This window comes from Mobula hypostoma, chromosome 1 (genome assembly GCF_963921235.1).
Source record: "Mobula hypostoma chromosome 1, sMobHyp1.1, whole genome shotgun sequence".
In the NCBI taxonomy this organism is placed as follows: Eukaryota; Metazoa; Chordata; class Chondrichthyes; order Myliobatiformes; family Myliobatidae; genus Mobula; species Mobula hypostoma.
This window is the reverse complement of record NC_086097.1, coordinates 96,513,722-96,534,044: the sequence shown is the minus strand read 5'-3', so window position 1 is coordinate 96,534,044 and position 20,323 is coordinate 96,513,722. Positions and strand designations below refer to the sequence as shown.

General features: G+C 39.9%; 1 protein-coding gene across 3 annotated transcripts in view; it reads left to right on the top strand.

Annotated features, from left to right (window-relative positions):
- LOC134360215 (regulator of microtubule dynamics protein 3-like) overlaps positions 1 to 20,323 on the top strand; it is a 340,314-nt gene that overhangs the window by 43,137 nt on the left and 276,854 nt on the right. For all 3 annotated transcript variants that reach the window (XM_063074500.1, XM_063074414.1, XM_063074327.1), the window contains one exon: positions 18,825 to 19,032. In XM_063074500.1, the coding sequence (XP_062930570.1) occupies positions 18,825 to 19,032 (208 nt within the window). The remainder of the gene's footprint in view (positions 1 to 18,824; positions 19,033 to 20,323) is intronic.

Below are 20,323 nucleotides of genomic sequence, written 5' to 3'. Positions count from 1 at the left end.
TTTTTCCCCTGAACAATTTGATACCAACAAGTTCTAACCTTCCTTTTAAAATTATAAGAAATCAATTTACCTACTTAGGTGTAACAATCACTAAAAACTATAAGTGTCTATTTAAAGAAAATTTTCTTACTCTATTGAATCACAGAAAAAGGATACTATCAAATTGGTCGCCTCTTTCGTTATCTCTGATTGGTCAAATCAACTCTATCAAAATGAATATATTACCTAAATTTATATATCTTTTTCAGGCATTGCCGGTTTTTATTCCTAAGTCCTTTTTTGATTCCCTTGACTGTATTATATCTTCTTATATCTGGAAGAATAAGCATTTTAGATTAAACAAAATTCATCTTCAGAAAGATAAAAAGAATGGAGGATTAGCCTTACCAAACTTTAGATTTTATTATTGGGCAGTTAATATAAGAAATCTTACATTCTGGTTATATTACATAAATCATGAGGATTGCTCGATGTGGGTTTTTTTTAGAAGCTGACTCTGTTAATAAGTTCCCTATTATTTTTCTTCTTGGATCCTCACTCCCTTTGTCTCTGAGTAAGTTAACTGATAATCTGGTAGTTAAACACACTATGAAAATTTGGATACAATTCCAAAAATACTTTGGCTTATTGAGATTGTCTCCTTCAAGTCCCATTTTGTCTAATTTTTTTTTTGAAACCCTCTATGATTGATGTGGCTTTTAAAGAATGGGATAGATTAGGTATCAAATGCTTTCAGGACTTGTTTGTAGAGGGAAGTCTTTTTTCATTTGAACAACTGTCAACTAAATATAGTTTACCCAAAACTCATTTTTTTTGATACAGGTTTCCCCCACCATCCGAAGGTAGAGCATTCTTATAAAACGGTTTGTAAGCCGGAATGTCATAAAGCGAAGAAGCAATTACCAATAATTTATATGGGGAAAATTTGTGAGCGTTCGCAGACCCAAAAATAACCTACCAAATCATGCCAAATAACACATAAAACCTAAAATAACAGTAACCTATTGTAAAAGCAGGAATGATATGATGAATACACAGCCTATATAAAGTAGAAATACTTTTCCACAATCATTGCCACACTGTTCTCCATAGTGAAAATCTCATGCAAACGCTCTCGGCAGAAACATGGCGCAAGCGCTCTCCAGTAACCTTTCAGCTATGAAGCTGCCAAATCATACCAAATAACACATAAAAATACACAGCCTATGTAAAGTAGAAATAATGTATGTACGGTGTAGTGTCACTGATGGAAATCGGGCAGACAGCGCTAAGCACACTGATGATGGTGTGTTAGGCTGATTCGTCGGAGGTTGGGGTAGTGCAGTGGTACCCACCGTCCGGGCAGCGAACTGATACCGATCCGCGAAGCATGCAGGGGTACAGCGGTAGCCGGGACGCACCCAGCACATCTTTAAGAAAAAAGCCAAAATAAACCTAATTAATTAGCTTGTTTATTTCGGCTTTTTTCTTAAAAATGTTCTGGGTGCCTCCCGGCTACCGCTGCATTCTCCGTGGATCGGTATCTGTCCGCGGCCCGGGGGTTGGGGTGGTGGGACACTGGGGTGTCATCTGTTTCCATCAGGGCAGGCAGGTCATCTTCTTCTATGTCTGCCTGCCTCGATGTCGAAGGTCGAGGTTCATCGTCTGCTGTGGCTGATGTGGAAGGCTTGCTTGACTGCTTAGCCTCACGCACTTTTAGATCATACAGTTCTTTGTAAGCACTCAAACCATCCTGCAAATATGCCCTAAACTGACGTACCCTTTCAAAATTAAAGTTGTACTTTATCATTGCAGTGAAAATTTCACGCAGTTGCTTCACGTTCAGTTCCTGGACAACTCCACTTTCGGTCCATTTGCTACTGTATTCGGTTTCGATTGTTATCTTTTCCTCTTCCAATTGCATCAGCTCTTCATCTATCAGTTCTTGGTCATGGGATGCCAAAACCTCTTCAACATCATCTTCGTCAACTTCCCCAAGCCAAACTCACTTTGTCCTTATTTCGTTCACCACGATCGAAACACTTAATTATGTCTAGTTTTACGCTAAGTGTAACACCCTTACGAGCTCCTTAAGGCTTTTCCGATACCTTAGAACTCATCTTGCTAACGGCTGCTCACAGGCACGTGTTTAAGCAGTGCCGGCAAGAATGCAGTTCCGAATCTGGGGGAGGAGCGGCTACTCGGGGCGCGCGCTGCTTTTTACTGCGCGCTGCCTTTTTTCGTAACAGTGAAAACACCTTCTGTTAACGAAAGCAGGTAACTAATGTAGGTCTTTCATAACAGTGAGGTTTCGTAAAGCGAACGTTTGAAAGACAGGGGACACCTGTACCTACAAATAAGAGATTTTTTACGGTTTCAAATAAGTACATTTCCTAAAAGTCCTGATAAGAATCTACTAGATGTAATCTTTAATTTGAAACCTTTTTATAATGGATCTATTTCTAATATTTATAATATGCTGCTGGGATTGAGAAGTGTTCCTTTAGATAAAATTAAAAATCTTTGGGAACAAGATTTACTTCAATTTCTGAGGAAACTTGGAATCAAATTTTTAAATTGGTTAACACTTCATCGTTATGTGCTCGCCACTCTCCGACAATTTAAAGTGGTCCATAGGACCCATATGACTAAGGATAAGTTGTCTCATTTTTATTTCGATATACCTCCGTATTGTGATAAATGTAATAATGGAGAAGCTTCATTCATTCATATGTTTTGGACATGCCTGAGTCTTGGAAAATTTTGGGAAGAAGTATCTCAAATTTTCTCGATACTTTTTAAAGTAAACTTTAAGCCTAATCCTTTGACCACTTTATTTGGTATTGTTGGAGGAAAGTATATTATTTTGGAGTCATCTGACTTGCTCATTTTGGCTTTTATGTCTTTTATGTCCAGAAGGACGCTTTTGCTTAAATGGAATGATGCGGCCCCTCATATTTACGCCCAATGGTTACGTGATGTGATGTCATGTTTAAATTTAGAGAAGATTCGATGTTCAATCTCTGAATCTAGTCAAGACTTTCAAACATTGTGGGGACCTTTTCTGAATTATTTTCAAAACCTTTGATTTGCTGTTAAAGCACAGATGATGACTAATAATTTTTTTCCCTTTTTTTCCTTTACTAATCAGCTTCGGTCTTGGTAGTGGGTTAGATTTTTTTTATATAATAAAATTACTATATTTCAATGTTACAAATTGATTAACTTGTATGAATATAAGGTAAGGAGTCTTTATATGCGATTTAGTATAATGTATTGATGTCTACTTTTTTCCTGTATTCTTGTATGTAAATTAATAAAAATATTGGAAAAAGAAAAGGACGTGACATGTACCTCCACCAGAGGTGCTACCCCTCTCTGACACCCCATACACCCCCAGAAGACAAGTACTGTGAATAAGGGGGTCCTGTTCTAGTTGGCTGCCGGTGACTAGTGGTGTTCTCGAACGGTTGGTATTTGGACCACTCTTTTTTTTTTCCATGCTATATATCAATGATTTAGATGATGGAATTGATGGCTGACTCCAGGTTCGCAGATGATATAAAGATAGGTGAAGGGACAGGCAGTGTGAGGAGGCAGGAGGTCTGCTGAATGTCTTGGATGGATTGGGAGAATGGGTAAAGTGGCAGATGGAGTATAGTATAAGGAAGTGTGTGATCATGCACTTCAGTAGAAGGAAAAAAGATGTAGATTATTTTCTAAATGGGGAGGAAATTCAAAAATTAGAGGTGCAAAGTGACTTGAGAGTCCTTGTGGCGTATTCCCTAAAGTTTAATTTGCAGGTTGAGTTGGTGGTAAGAAAGACAAATACAATGTTTGCATTTATTTCAAGAGGACAAAAATGTAAGAGCAAGGATATGATGCTGAGGTTTTATAAGGCATTGGTCAGAACACACTTGGAGTATTGTGGACTGTTTTGGGCCTCCTATCTAAGAGAAGATGTCCTGGCCTTGGAGAGGGTCCAGAGGAGGTTCACAAGAATGATTCCGAAAATTTAAAGGGTTAATGTATGAGGAGCATTTGATGGCTCCAGGGCTGTATTCACTGGAGTTTAGAAGAATGAAGGGAGATTTCATTAAAAACCTATCAAATATTGAAAGGCCTAGATAAAGTGGATGTGGAGAAGATGTTTCGTATAGTGTGTGGGTGTAGGACCAGAGTACCACCTCAGAATAGAGGGACGTCAATCTAGAACAGAGATGAGGATGAATTTCTTTAGCTAGAGGGTAGTGAATCTGTGGAAATTATTGCCACGGATAACTGTGGAGGCCAAGTCATTGCGTATATTTAAAGCAGAGGGTGATAAGTTCTTGATTAGGCAGGATGTCAAAGCTTATGGGGGAAAAGGCAGGAGAATAGGGTTGAGGGTGAACATGTCATCACGTGACCTCACATCAGTGGGAAAACTACATCTTTTCTTTCTTTTTAAATCTTTTTATTGAGTAAGTATACAAAAAAGGTAAGCCATATAAACATTAATACAATGTTAAAGTATAATAAAATTCCAAAAGATAACAATACCAAAAAGAAAATACTACAAACAATGTAATTTAAGCATAAGAAACCAAGATAACATAATAGTATACTAGATTTTATATATATCAATGGAAAAAAAGAAAAAAAAAACCCCAAAAAAAAACCCACCGTGCAACTAACTAAAAGCAAAGCAAAGCAATGGGCTAACTTGAAACCAAACAGAGTTAAACTTAAAATCACGTCCTCAATCCCGACCTCCATTAAAACAGTGAAGAGAAAACAAGAAGGGTAAATATTACATTAAATGAAAATATCGAATAAAAGGTCCCCAAATCTGTTCAAATTTAAATGAAGAATCATAAAGGTTACTTCTAATTTTCTCCAGATTCAAACATAAAATCGTCTGAGAAAACCAAAAAAAGGTAGTTGGAGCATTAAGCTCTTTCCAATGTTGTAAAATACATCTTTTCGCCATTAAAGTAAGAAATGCAATCATTCTACGGGCTGAAGGGGAAAGATTACTAGAAATTTTAGGTAGTCCAAAGATAGCAGTAATAGGGTGAGGAGAGATATCTATATTTAATACCTTAGAAATAATATTGAAAATATCTCTCCAAAAAGTTTCCAAAGTAGGGCAAGACCAAAACATATGAGTTAAAGAGGCTATCTGCCCCGAACATCTATCACAGAAAGGATTAATATGCGAGTAAAAACGCGCTAACTTATCTTTGGACATATGTGCTCTATGAACCACTTTAAATTGAATTAGGGAATGTTTAGCACAAATAGAGGAAGTATTAACTAATTGTAAAATCTGCCCCCAATCATCCACAGAAATGGTAAGCCCCAATTCCTGTTCCCAATCTACCCTAATCTTATCAAATGGAGCTTTCCTAAGTTTCATAATAATATTATAAATCATAGCCGATGCACCTTTCTGACATGGATTAAGGTTAATTATCGAATCTAAAATATATATAGGAGGAAGCATTGGAAAGGAAGTAAGTATAGTACTTAGGAAATTTCTAACTTGTAAATATCTAAAAAAATGTATTCTTGATAAGTTATATTTGTTAGATAATTGTTCAAAAGACATAAGGGAACCATCTAAAAATAAATCCAAAAACCGTAAAATACCCTTAGTCTTCCAAGTTTGAAAAGCGCGATCCGTAAAAGAGGGAGGAAAAAATATGTTACCTAAAATAGGAATCGCTAACCCGAATTGATTAAGATCAAAAAATTTTCTGAATTGAAACCAAATGCGCAAAGCATATTTAACTATCGGGTTAGAGACCTGCTTAAGACGTTTCGAATCAAAAGGAAGAGAGGAGCCTAAAATAGAACCAAGTGTATAACCCTGAACAGATTGTAATTCCAATGCTACCCATTTAGGAATAAATAGTATGTCCCGATCAAGTAACCAAAATTTCATATGTCGAATATTAATAGCCCAATAATAAAATCTAAAGTTAGGTAATGCTAAACCTCCATCTCTCTTAGCTTTCTGTAAATGTATTTTACCCAGTCTCGGATTCTTGTTCTGCCAAATAAATGAAGAAATTTTAGAGTCAACTTTATCAAAAAAAGATTTAGGAACGAAAATTGGTAATGCCTGAAACACATATAAAAATTTTGGCAAAAAAAACATCTTAACTGCATTAATACGACCAATCAAAGTTAAATATAAGGGAAACCATTTAGATGAAAGTTGAGTAATATGGTCTATTAATGGTAAAAAGTTAGTCTTAAATAAATCTTTATGTTTACAAGTAATTTTAATCCCAAGATATGAAAAGTAATTATTAATCAATTTAAATGGAAATTTATAATATAAGGGAAGATGTTTATTAATCGGAAAAAGTTCACTCTTACTAAGATTTAATTTATAACCTGAGAAAAGACCAAATTGTGCTAATAACTCTAAAACAGCAGGAATGGATCTCTCAGGATTAGAAATATATAAAAGTAAATCATCAGCATAGAGTGATAATTTATGGGACTTTAATCCCCGAGTTATCCCAGTAATATTTAAAGATTCTCGAATAGCAATTGCAAGAGGTTCTAATGCAATATCAAATAATAGGGGACTAAGAGGACAGCCTTGTCGAGTACCACGAAAGAGAGGAAAAAAAGGTGAGTTTAAGGAGTTAGTACGAACCGAGGCTACAGGGGAGTAATATAACAGTTTATACTGTTATATTATATCGTTTATACTCCCTCACAAAATGTTCCTGAGTGTGTTATTTCTTTAGATGCCGAGAAAGCTTTTGATAGAGTAGAATGGCCTTATTTATTTAAGGTGCTTGAAATGTTTAATTTTAGTTTGAAATTTATATCCTGGGAAAACTACATCAGGCGACCTCCAAAAGACCATTACATCATTGTCTCAAAAAAAATCACAAGATCTCCTTGAGGTATGTAACACTATAATATGGTTGTAGGAGCTATATATACTGAAAATAGCAAGTCACCTTGCATGTGAACATCATTTGGGCCAATAAAAAGTGAAGTTTACACAGAGTGCCCATTGTGGGATCAGCCGTTGTCAGATCATGCATTCCTACTTTAGAGTGGGGGACCAAGGCTTTGGCTCAAGTGGCTTCGATGAGAAGCGGTGGAGGCCACGGTCCCAGGTGCCACGTTGCATCAGCCATTGTGTGAGTCGGACAGTGTTGGAGTCTAACGTCTGAAGCTTTGGCTCAAGATGCTTCAGCAAGGAGTCATAGGTGTGTAGCTGGTAAGAATAGTTATATTTTATCATAGTTGACTAAACAAGTACCAAATTACAGCTAATTAAATAAAGTAGGAATGCATGATCAGGTGATGTGTTATAGGCGCATGATGTGAGAGCTGGTGGACCTTATTGCGGTTTCTGCTGACCAAGTGTTGATTATTCAAGGAATGCAGGCTCTTAGATGATGCCCTGACATCTGAGCTTCAAACACTGTGTTGCATCAGGGCAAGGCACCTAACCCATTAGATTATAACTTCAAATGCAGTCTGTGGCCGGGGACAAAAGGGTGTGACTATGAATGAGGCAAGCAGAGGGATTCAAGAGATAGTGCTGGAAGAGCCTCAGTCTTGAGCCTGTCCAATAGGAAAGAGGTTCTGTTGAATGAATTTGAGCAGCTAGAGACTAAATTAAAATGCAGAATCACAAATATGATTATTTATAGTTTTTTACCTGAGTTGTAGCAAATTGGCAAGGTTAATAAGATCAGAGAGCTAAACGCGTGGCTCAGTGATTCGTGTGGGAGAAGTGGGTTCAAATTTCTGGACTATCGATACTACAAGGGAAGGAGGGAACTGTTGCTATGGGACTAGCTCCATCTGAGCCATGCTGGGACCAGGGTCCTGGTGAATCACGTAACTATGGCTTTAACCCAACCTAAATAGTAGTAGGGTGGGGTTCAACGGCTTGGGAAAAGTATGGAAAAAGTAAAATGGAAGGGGAGTGCATGAGAGAGAGTCATGATTGAAAGAAGATCACAGCTGGGAGCTTAATATCCAAGGACATACTTGTATCAAAAAGACACACTGGTGGGCAGAGAGGGTGGGAGTGGCTTTATTGATTTAAAAAAAAATAGGAAATCGGATCCCAAGAAAGAAGTGACATAAGATCAGAAGATGTAGATTCCTTGTGGGTAGAATTAAGAAACTGCAAGGGGTTTAAAAAAAAACACCCTGTTTGGGGTCATATACAGACCCTTGAACAGTAGCCAGAATGTGGGATACAAATTACAACAGGAAATAGAAAAGGCATGTAAAATGGGCAATATTATGATGGTAATGGGGGATTTCAATATGCAGCTAGATTGGGAAATTCAGATTACTGCTGAACCTCAGGAGAAGGAATTTGAGAGACCTTTTTAGAGATGCTTGTGGTCGAGTCTACTAAGGAAAAGGCGATTCTGGATTGAGTGCTGTGTAATGAACCAGATGTAATTAGAGAACATAAAATAAAAGAACCCTTAGGAGGCAGCGATCATAATGTGTAGTTTAAGAGGGTAAAGCTAAAATAGGATATATCAGTATTACAGTTGAGTAAAGTTAACTACAGAGGCATGAGAAAGGAGCTGACCAAAGTTGATTGTAAATGGATACTAGCAGGGATGATGGTAGAGCAGCAATGGCTGGAGTTTCTGGGAGTAGTTCAGAAGACACAGGATTGGTTCATCCCAAAGAAGAGGAAGCATTCTAAAGGGAGCTTGATGCAACCATGATTGACAAAAGAAGTCAAAGACAGCAAAAATGCAAAATAGAGGACATGCAATATAGAAAAAGGTAGTGGAAAGCTAGAAGATTGGGAAGCTTTTAAAAACCAGTGAAAGGTATCAAAAAAGTAATATGGACAGAAAAGATGAAATACAAGGGTATGCTAACCATAATAATAACGGCTGGTACCAAAAGTTTTTTCAGATGTATAACGGCAAGGTGTGAGGGGCATCGGAAAATGATGGCTGATGTGTTAGTAATAGAGGACAAAGATGGCAGATGAACTGAATAAATATTTTGTATCAGTCTTCGCTGTGGAAGACATCAGCAACATGCCAGAAATTTGAGTATTGGGCATAAGTGAATGTAGTTGAGATTACTTTGGAAGCTGAAATATCTGAAGGTAGGTAAATCACCTGGACCAGATGGACTACTGCCCATTATTCTGAAAGACATAGCTGAAGACACTGCTGTGACATTGTATGATCTTTCAAGACTCACTAGATTCTGGATTGGTTCAGGAGGACAAGAAAATTGCAAATGCCACTCCACTCTTTAAGAAGGGAGGGAGGCAAAATAATAGGCCAGTTAGCCTGACATCAGTGGTTGATAAGATGTTAGACTTCATTATTAAATATGAGGTTGCAGGTACTTGGTGACATTTTGATAAAATTAGCAGAGGTCAACATTGTTTCCTTAAGGGGAAATCTTACCTGCCAAATCTATTGGAAATCTTTGAGGAAACAATAGATAGGATAGCCTAAAGAGAGTTAGTGGGTGTTGGTAACTTGGATCTCAGTGGAGAGCAAATTTTTTCAGAAGTGTTGCTTCCTCAGAAATGTTTGTTGGTTATGATAGACTGCTTGAAACTGAACCCAAATGTAATTTCAGACTACTTGTATCACGTAGGAATTTGAAGAAACAAGAAGTTAACTTTTTTTGAATATAATCTGGTTATGATAGACTGCTTGAAACTAAATGTAATTTCAGACTATTTGTTCCACGTAGGAATTTGGAGAAACAGTTAACTTTTATTGAATATAATGTATTTAAATGTTTAACGTTGCTGATGCTTTGCAACAGTTCAACTAAGCTAAAAATAATTTGATGATGATTTTCACTTGTACTTAGTGTCTGAGATTTCTTGCTTAGGTGTCCAACAATAATCAGCCAGCAACATCATGTACCATCCCCTTGCATCGCCTCGGGACATCCGGACATAAATCTGCATGCCGGTTAATTAGCTTTATCAGCAGCTCGCTCTGTTCAGGGGTTAAGTGAGAGACCTTATCAGCAAAGTTGGCCAAAACAATAGAGTTCTCCAATCTGGTCGGCACCATATTTATCTTTTCAAGATGGGTTTTCCCCTTATCATTTGGCACCGCCAGTCTCATTAATTTTTATGATAACGGCGACTAGATCTGCTTTCTGATCGTGGTAAGCTTTTAACATATTAATGTGTACTAATTGGGTTGGCTTACATCTGTCCGGCGTTTCGATAACATAATTCAAAGAGTCTATCTTTTTAATCACTTTGTACGGACCGTGGAATCTCACCTGGAGGGGGTTGGTTACCACTGGAAACAGAACTAAGACCCTATCACCAACTTGAAACACTTGTTCGCGGGCACGTCTATCATACCATTGTTTCATTTTAGTTTGGGAGTGTTGTAGATTTTCTTTGGCAAGGTCACAGATCCTTTTAAGCCTCTCACGAAATTTTAAAACATAATCACATTGACTTGTACGGATTGGACCATTGCTCTTTCAGAAAGGTCAGGGGTCCTCTGGGCCGATGACCGAAGATGAGCTTGAATGGGCTGAACCCCAATGACTCCTGAACCGTGTCCCTTACGGCAAATACCAGTCCCTAGTGTTCTCTTGACAATAAATTTTAGTCATGGTCTTTAATGTTGCGTGGAATCTTTCCAACGCCCCTTCGGACTCCGGGTGGTACGTGGAGGCCAAAATCTGTTTTGCTCCCATCTCATCTAACATCCGTCAGAATGTGTGAGATGTGAAGACACTCCCCTGATCTGACTGGATTTCCCTTGGCAGCCCCACCATAGTGAAAAATTTCACAAGCGCCTTTACCACTGCGGGAGCCTTGACACTTGCCAGAGGCACAGCCTCCGGAAACCTGCTGGCGGCGCACATCATAGTCATCACATACTCTCGCCCACTCGCAGTTCTGAGCAGGGGACGGACAAAATCCACAATTATTCGGGAAAAAGGTTCCCCGAAAGTGGGTATCGGTCAAAGGGGCGCTTTAGGCAAGACCTGGTTCGGCTTTCCTACCACCTGACAGGAATGACACCGTCTACAATATTCAATAATATCCTTCCTCATGTTCGGCCAGTAAAACTCTTTCATAATTCTATCGACTGTTTTCCTCACCCCAAAATGTCCACCGAGGGGTATCTTGTGGGTCAGGTTAAAAATCTCGTCCCTATAAATTTTCGGCACTACCACTTGGTGTACCACCCCCCACTCCTCATCTGCGGGCACGGTACTTGATCTCCACTTCCTCATCAGTACTCCCTCCTTCACATAATAGCCCACTGGTTCCCTTTTTATTTCTGCTTCGGAGAGAGCTGTCGCCGTCAAAACCATCAGCTCCTCGTCTTGTTCCTGTGCCTGTATAAATTCCTTCCTCGCTAATGATAAATCTATCGCAACTCCCTCACTTCCTTCCGCTCCACTATGCTCCTTCTTCTCACTTTCTAACCTCTCCTGGTACAAGGCTGGTAAAAACGTCTCAGCTAAATCTACATTCGCTTTGGCAGCCTTTCTGGACATGCGCAGAGTTACTGCACAAACGGGATAAACCTGTGAGTCCATGGGCGGGTCCTCAGTCCTGGCAGGCTTGCTCGTCAGTTTTACTGCTGGGTACACATCTCCACCTGCAAGGTTGTTACCGAGTAAGACCTCCACGTCCTCCATCGGTAATTCGGGCCTCACCCCTATCGTGACCGGTCCAGAGACCAAGTCATTTTTTAGGTGTATCTGGTGCAAAGGTATTGCTTCAGTCCCTTTCCCAATGCCTTTTATCACACTGACCTCCCCAGTATCGGTCTCTGAACTGAAGTCTAACACCCTCCTTAAGATCAATGACTGACAAGCCCCAGTGTCCCTCCAGATCCGTACTGGAACTGGGTTTGACCCCTCCTTCACTGACACCAATCCAGCCGAAATAAACTTCTCGCGCCCTTCCTGAGCTCTATCAGACCTCTTCTCCCCTAGCGGTTTGTTTGCCGGCTCAATACAGCCAGTCAGAGTCATTGTTTTTCCTTTCCCTGTCTCCTTCTTTGGGGCAAAACACCTGGACACAATGTGACTGGCTTTCCCACAATTATAGCATACGACCCCAGGAGACTTCCTACCAAACTGCTTCCTGTCTTCCTTATCCTTCTCACTAGTCCCCGGCTGACTTTCTGGCTTTTCCGGCGGACTTTCTCCGCCCTCTCGACTACCCTTCTGGTAACTGTTACTCGGGGTAAACTTTGCTTTGTGTGTTAACGCGTACTTATCCGCTAACTTAGCAGTCGTGGCTAAGGTTTCTGCCTCTTTCTCATCTAGATAGGGCCTCATACCTTCAGGGACACAACCTTTAAATTGCTCGATCAGTATTAGCTGTAGCAGTCTGTCATAATTCCCAGTGATCCATTTCGAGGCGCACCAACGCTCACAATACATCTGAATCTCACGGGCAAACTCTAAATACGTGTGGCCCCACTACTTCCTCACATTCCGGAACCTTTGCTGGTACGCCTCCGGGACCAACTCATAAATCCTGAGTATAGCCTCTTTCACCACATCATACCTCTGGGCATCTTCTGCTGACAACGCCGAGTAAGCTTGTTGAGCCTTCCCCTTAAGTACGCTCTGAAGTAAAACAGCCCACTTATCCCTCGGCCAGTCCTGACTTGCAGCGACTTTTTCAAAATGTAGAAAGTACCGATCAACATCGGCCTCCTCAAATGGGGGAACCAACCTAATCTCCTGGGTCGCTCTGAACCCTCCACCTTGGTTCGGCATTTGGCCCCTCTCTAGCGTCATCCTTAACTTCTCCAGCTCAAACTCCCTTTCCTTCTGTCTTTCTTCCCGTTCTAACTGCTGTACTCTCTCTTCCTGTTCTAACTGCTTTACTCGGAACTCGTGCTCAAGTCTTAATTTTTCCATCTGCAGTTGCACTGCTTCTCCACCAGGTTTGCTCATAGACACCACCTCCAGCTCCCTGTGGGGAAACACACCTTTAGATACATAATGCTCAATGATAGCTCTATGCATCTCCGCTCTCCTCATTGTTGGCTTCCCCTTAAAAAGATTCAATCGTTTTGCAACAGTCGCGAATTCTGATTTCCTGGCATTCTCTAATGCCTCCAAGGTTGGCGCCTTTAAAAATTCCTCAATCTCCATTTCTGCTGTTTGCCCTTTTTATTTTCTTTGGGGAATTTTAACCCAATCAATTTACCCAGTCCCAATTTTGGCGTTCAAAATCCCGGACGAGCCCCCACTTATGTTATGTACCCCGTAACTGGGTTGCCAAACCAGCAGAAATGGAACGCTCGGAGTCTGTGATTACTAGGAACTAATAAAGTTTTATTAAAGAAATAAGTAATACAGTACACTAATTGTAAGGATATAAATGTAACAGGTTAGCAATGATATTATACACATATACACAGAACTAGGGTAATAGGAATCAACCAAGCTCTATCACAGTCTAGGGGTAAAATGATCAGTCTTAAGTGAAACAGAGTTCAGTTCAGTTTAGTGCTGTTCGAAGTAGTCGCTGTTGTTGTACCGTTGGGGAGAGAGAGAGTGAGAGATGCAATTGGTTTCAGGCAGACCTTTTGATGTCTTCGCATTTGGTTTCGGGCAGACCTTTTGAAGTCTTCTAATCCCGCTGTGGTCACCGACTGTGACCCCTCCGTTCCGGATACGATCGTTCTTCCGCGGTGAACCTGGCACCCAGGCAAGGGCGGACACACTCCCCAGGTTCGCACCAATCGTACCTTTCCACCCTGTGAGCGTCTGATCGGTTCCTGCGAACCGATCCGCCACACTCTCACCAACTTGTGGGGGCACACTGCTCTTTCCAGGGTCTCGTGGCGTGTCTTGTGCCTTAGCAAACTTGCTCTTTTTATCCCCCTGCTGGGGTATCACCTGTCCATCAAACTTCAAACAGTTCAAGTTCAAAGCAACTGGTCTGTCAATATCTGAATTGTGTTTCTTTCTGGTTAATCTCGCTCTTCTCTCTTAATAGCATGTTGAATGTTTCTCCATTGTCTTCCATTATCTCTCTCATTCACATCATCTGTCTGGTAGCTCTGCTTGGTGTCACACATGACAATTTAAATAACATATATAGATAATTTTAAAAAAATGATGCATGATAGTGACATTTTGTGATGATTTCCATGATCAGCAGCCCAAAATCTTTGTTGTATAGTGTTTTCAGAAGGTCTTAAAAGGTGCCAAACAAGATAAAGAGCCCATGGTATTACAAGAAAAGAACTAGTATGGATAGAAGGTTGGCTGACTAGCAATACCAGACCGTGATGCAATCACATCACAACAATTATAGATGTAATGCTGTGAAAAAAGAGGGCTTTCCATGGTTGGCTGCTGGTAACTAGTTGTGTTCTGCAGGGGTCAGTTTGAGGTTAGCTACTTTTCAGGTTTTATGTTAATAATCCAGCTGATGGAATTGAAGGGTTTGAGGCTAAGATACGAGGGGTGATTGATAAGTTCGTGGCCTAAGGTAGAAGGAGTCAATTTAAAAAAACCTAGCACATTTATTTTTCAACATAGTTCCCTCCTACATTTACACACTTAGTCCAGCGGTTGTAGAGCATACGGATCTTGGACCTCCAAAAAGTGTCCCCAGCAGGGGTGATTGATAAGTTCGTCGCTTAAAGTAGAAGGAGATGAGTTATACAGCTCTTACACGCACATGCAGTTCAAGTCTGAGTGATTATGCAGAAAGTTTGAAGTTAATAACTCATCTCCTTCTCCCTTCAACCTTCTGTCGAATATTGAAAGCACCAAATAGTTTGAGAGTCTAAACCATAGGTCACAGCCTCAAAATAGAAGGATGTCCTTTTGGAACAGAAATGATACGGAATTTCTTCAGCTAGAGTATTGTGAATCTTAGAGATTCATTGCCCCAGATGTCTGTAGAAACTATGTGATTTGGTATATTTAAAGTGGAGGTTTATAAGTTATTAATTAGTAAGGGTGTCAAAGATTAGGGATAAGATAGGGGAATGGGGTTGAGGGGGAAAATAAGTCAGCTGCTGTTGAATAGTGGAGCAGACTCGGGCCGAATGCCTAATGTTGCTCCAGTGGTTAATAGTCTTATGATCTTAACAGCAGATCAATGTAATTCTGTAACCTAAAATTATTCTCTTGGTGTTATCTTCAAACTTAATTATAGCTCCTGCATCCACATCCAAATCTGTAAGAGTCCCATTTTGACCCCAATGAGCCTCTACTGGTCACATATTTTCAATCGTACAACCTGTTTCTTATTACTAAGTCAATGTTGGATCCAGTTTGCCAAATTGCCTTGGATTTCATCAGTCCTCACTTATTAATGGAGTCTTCCATATAGTACCTTGTCAATGGCCTTACTAAATTTTACATTGACTACATAATCCTCTTCAATTTACTTTATACTTTATTGTCGCCAAACAATTGATACTAGAACGTACAATCATCACAGCAATATTTGATTCTGCGCTTCCCGCTCCCCGGATTACAAATCGATAGTAAATATTAAAAATTTAAATTATAAATCATAAATAGAAAGTAGAAAAATGGAAAGTAAGGTAGTGCAAAAAGACCAAGAGGCAGGTCTGGATATTTGGAGGGTACGGCCCAGATCTGGGTCAGGATCCTTTCAGCAGTCTTATCACAGTTGGAAAGAAGCTGTTCCCAAATCTAGCCGTACGAGTCTTCAAGCTCCTGAGCCTTCTCCCGGAGGGAAGAGGGACAAAAAGCGTGTTGGCTGGGGGGGTCGTGTCCTTGATTATCCTGGCAGCACTGCTCCGACAGCGTGCAGTGTAAAGTGAGTCCAAGGATGGAAGATTGGTTTGTGTGATGTGCTGCGCCGTGTTCACGATCTTCTGTAGCTTCTTTCGGTCTTGGACAGGACAACTTCCATACCAGGTTGTGATGCACCCTAGAAGAATGCTTTCTATGGTGCATCTATAAAAATTAGTGAGGGTTTTAGGGGACAGGCCAAATTTCTTTAGTTTTCTCAGGAAGTAAAGGTGCTGGTGGGCCTCCTTGGCAGTGAACTCTGCTTGGGTGGACCAAGTCAGGTCATTTGTGATATTGACCCCAAAGAACTTAAAGCTTTTGACCTGTTCCACTTGCGCACCACCGATGTAAAATTGGGTCGTGCGGTCTGCTACTCCTTCTGAAGTCAACAACCAATTCCTTCGACTTGCTGATGTTGAGGGATAGGTTATTGTCTTTGCATCATGCCACCAGGTTCTTAATTTCCCCTCCGTACTCAAACTCATCATTACCTGAGATACGGCCTACAATTGTTGTGTCATCAGCAAACTTATATTGAGTTTGATGGAAACTTGGCTACACAATCATGCGTGTACAGTGAGTACAGCAGGGGGCTGAGTACACAGCCTTGTGGGGCATCGGTGCTCAGAGTGATTATAGAGGAGAGCTTGTCCCCTATTTTTACAGCCTGGGTCCTGTCTGAAAGGAAGTTGAAGATCCAGCTGCAGATCTGAGTGCTAAGGCCCAAGTTCCAGAGCTTAGGAATCAGTTTATTTGGAATGATGGTACTAAAGGCAGAGCTGTAGTCAATGAAAAGGAGCCTTATGTATGCATCTTTATTCTCCAGGTGTTCTAAGGAGGAATGTAGGGCCAGAGAGATGGCATCTGCTGTTGACCTGTTGTTCCGGTAGGCGAATTGCAAAGCCAAGGTTTATTTTGCTAAGTCAAGGTTAGTCAACAGAATTTTTCAGCAGCAAGGCCATGTCAACTACTATTGATCAACCCCTACCTTTCAAAGTGTAGATTAATTCTTTTGCTCAGATTTTTTTTTCGGTAATTTAGCTATCAGAAAAACTTGCCAGCTAAGTGCTGTGAAATCATTGCAGTATGTCTTTTCTGGTAGGCTCCCTGCAGGGTTGGCAAACAGCTGTTTTGCAACATCTATCCTCCAACTTCTGTCTGATTTCATAGGTAACTTCAAAACTGAGATGTGTTTGGCTGCCCTTAATCTTAAGATAGAATTTGATTGTGTTAGTCACCAAAGGGGCCACATACGACATCAGTAAGGAGATCATGGGGATGATCCCCATTGGATGGACTTATTATACGTTGCATTACATCAATGACAGTTGTGATGTGGTTGCATCATGGTCTGATATGGAAATACCAATGCCCAGTAATAGAACAGTCTGCAGAAAGTGGTGGATATAGTGCAGTCCATCACGGCAACACATTCCCCATGATTGAGCACATTTACAAGTCTACCACAAGAAAACAGCATCCATCATCATGGACCCCCATTCTCCAGGCCATGCTCTGTTCTTTCTACTACCAATGGGCAGGAGGCACAGGAGCCTGGATCCCACTCCACCATTACTTTACAACCATCAGGCTCCTGAACTGGTGTGGATTACTTTACTTACCTCAACTCTGAATGGAGCCCATAACCTACTGACTCACTTTCAAGGACTGTACAACTCATATTTTCAGTATTTTTTTGCACAGTTAGTCTTTGACACATTGGTTGTTTATCAGTCTTTGTTTATGTATAGTTTTTCATTAATTCTATTCTTTTTTTTGTAAATATCTACAATAAAGATGTCAAGGGCAAGTTTTTTTTTACACGGAGGGTGGTGATTGCATGGAATGGGCTGCCGGCAACGGTGGTGGAGGTAGATACGATAGGGTCTTTTAAGAGACTCCTGGATAGGTACATGGAGCTTAAAATAATAGAGGTCTATAGATAACCCTAGGTAATTTCTAAAATAAGTACATGTTCGGCACAGCATCGTGGGCTGAAGGGCCTTTATTGTGCTGTGGGTTTTCTATGTCTATGTTTCTAATAAAATGAACCTACTTTAATAAATTTACTTTGACTTTGTTAAGAAGCCAATTATCTCTGCCATAGGGCATTGATGCAAGTTTTTCATGGGGTGGTGTTTTAGCCACAATTCTATTCAGTTGATCGATTAATGATGGTAAAATCACCCTGGGGGCAAAAGTGAAACTATTTGCAAATCAGATCATCGGACAATACAGCCATCCATTTCCACATGAAATCTGGCATCTAGATTTGAAATAAGTCAAACAAATGCAATGGATGTTATAGGTGTGAAACTCTGTTCTATTGTAATTGCCTCCTGATTCACCAAGGGACTGTGCTCCATCTAGACAGCATGCCAGAATGTAAAGGGTAATGGAAACAACACCTGAATCTAGGATGAAGCAGATTCTCTGGATCTGCACATCTTTTACTGCCTAGGCTGCCACTTCTTCGAAGTTGCTAAACTGTGAATGCATTGTGTACTACTCAGAGGTAGAGCAACAACTCATCAAGGGTTGTTGCACCACCTCTCTGGCCCCTAGTTAAAGAGTCCTGTGGGATAATGATGATCTCCTGTTTGGAGATAATTTTACTCGTGTTTGCTATTGTGTTAGTTACTATCACAGGTTCTACTGTTTCCTTTGAATTTACTTCTGCTTTGTTATTCATGTCATATTACTCTTGTTTCAAATTTTGAATACCATTGGAAGGAGGAGTAGCATAGACTTTATCTTGAGGCAGCATGGTAGTGTAGTGGTTAGCACAACTCTCTTCAATGCCAGTGATCAAGGTTCAATTCCCATCACTGCCTATTAAGAGTTTGTGCATTCTTCACACGTCCGTATGGGTTTCCTCTCACAGTCCAAAAACGTACCAGTTGGTAGATTAATTGATTGTTGTAAATGTCCCATGATTAGGCTAGGGTTAAATTGGGGTTGCTGGTCAGCATGACTTACAGGGCCAGAAGGTCCTATTCCGTGCTGTATCTCAATCAATCAATCAATAAATAAATAGGAAGAATTGGCACATTTACTCTGTAGTTCATATTCGTTCTCTCCAGGTATACTACAGCTAATGGAGATTCTGATTATGAATATGGTAAAGCAGCAGATGAACAAGCTAACCAAAAAGATCCATCTGATCCAAGACTATCTTCTAAAAAGGTGGATGAATTCTTTCAACTTTTAAGTATTACAGATAGCTTACATGAAGGCTCAAATATGGACAAGGCAAAAGGATTTAAGATGCTCTTGAAAAAGGAATCCACAGTAAGTATTTTTACCTTACCTTCAAATTTGCATACTCAACTGGTCAATCCCAATTTTTCCTCTTTGACCAGAAAGATTGCCCATTCTGGTCCTGTCTGGTTGATAATTATAGTCGCTTTATATTTATGACTGAATTCTCCTGCTCAATAATCAATCAAATAGTGCTGAAACACAATTATGAATTAAATTGTCATCTGTAATGGAGGCACACTTCTAGCAAATGGATTAAATAGTGACTGGGATTGAGAATGACTTTTTCTTAATCTTTAATCTCGCTATGGCCCTGTGTTCAATTACAATGCATTGCTGGTTGCTATTATAAGAATATGCAAGTTAATGTAGCCATTCATCTTGTGCCCTTTCTAACAATCAGTCCCAGGTGAGAAAATGAGCAACTATTACTCTTAACAGTATTAGCAAAGCAGATTTGGAACTGTATTCTAAGAAAATAATTTGGTTTGTACTGAAGTTGAATTTTACCATTATTTGGGTAAGCTGTATAAGACCGTAGTTTGTGGTTCAGTTTGTAATTGAATTAATCTTGATGGGATTGCTATCTATCTTGTAACGAGACACATGTAATGCCCATGAAGAACTATGTTCTGATTGTCTTGATTGATGGTGACATAAAATTTATAACATACTGAGAATGAGGGTGAGTAGGATAAAGGAGCTTGGATAAGGTAATTGGGAAAAAAATTACATAGCTGTGTTACCTTTTTCTCTGTTTCTATGGAGGATATATACCGAATTCTTGATTGGAATGTTGCTGCATGTTTTATGTAAACTATTTAAAATGTAGTTGTCTTTCTCTTTTTCATTTACACCTCAGAAGGTGTTGCCTTTTGTTTTTATATAGTGCAGAACATGGAAGAAGTCCTCTGGTTTCTTTTTTTTCCAGATTGTTATGTCTTAAACACAGAACTGTTGTACTATTAGTGATGGTTTATTTCAATTTTACCCCGCCTAATTTCTTTCATCAATTTGTAGTTGAAGTAATTGGATAGTGATTTGTTTGATTCCCAGCTGATTTTTCTAGTTCTTTTATACAGTAGATGTACAATATTTGGTATTAATTCGATTCTTCAGTTGTAGACACTGTCTTCCAATTATCTGACTGAGAGGATGAATGGGATATCTGTCGGAGATTTCTGGCTTGTGCAAGATGTCATGCTAGACTTCTAGCAAACTGCCTAAAGATAAAGATTAGCTTTACATGTCACATGTATGTCGAAACATACAGTGAAATGTGTCATTTGCATCAAAAACTAACACAATCTAAGATGTGCTG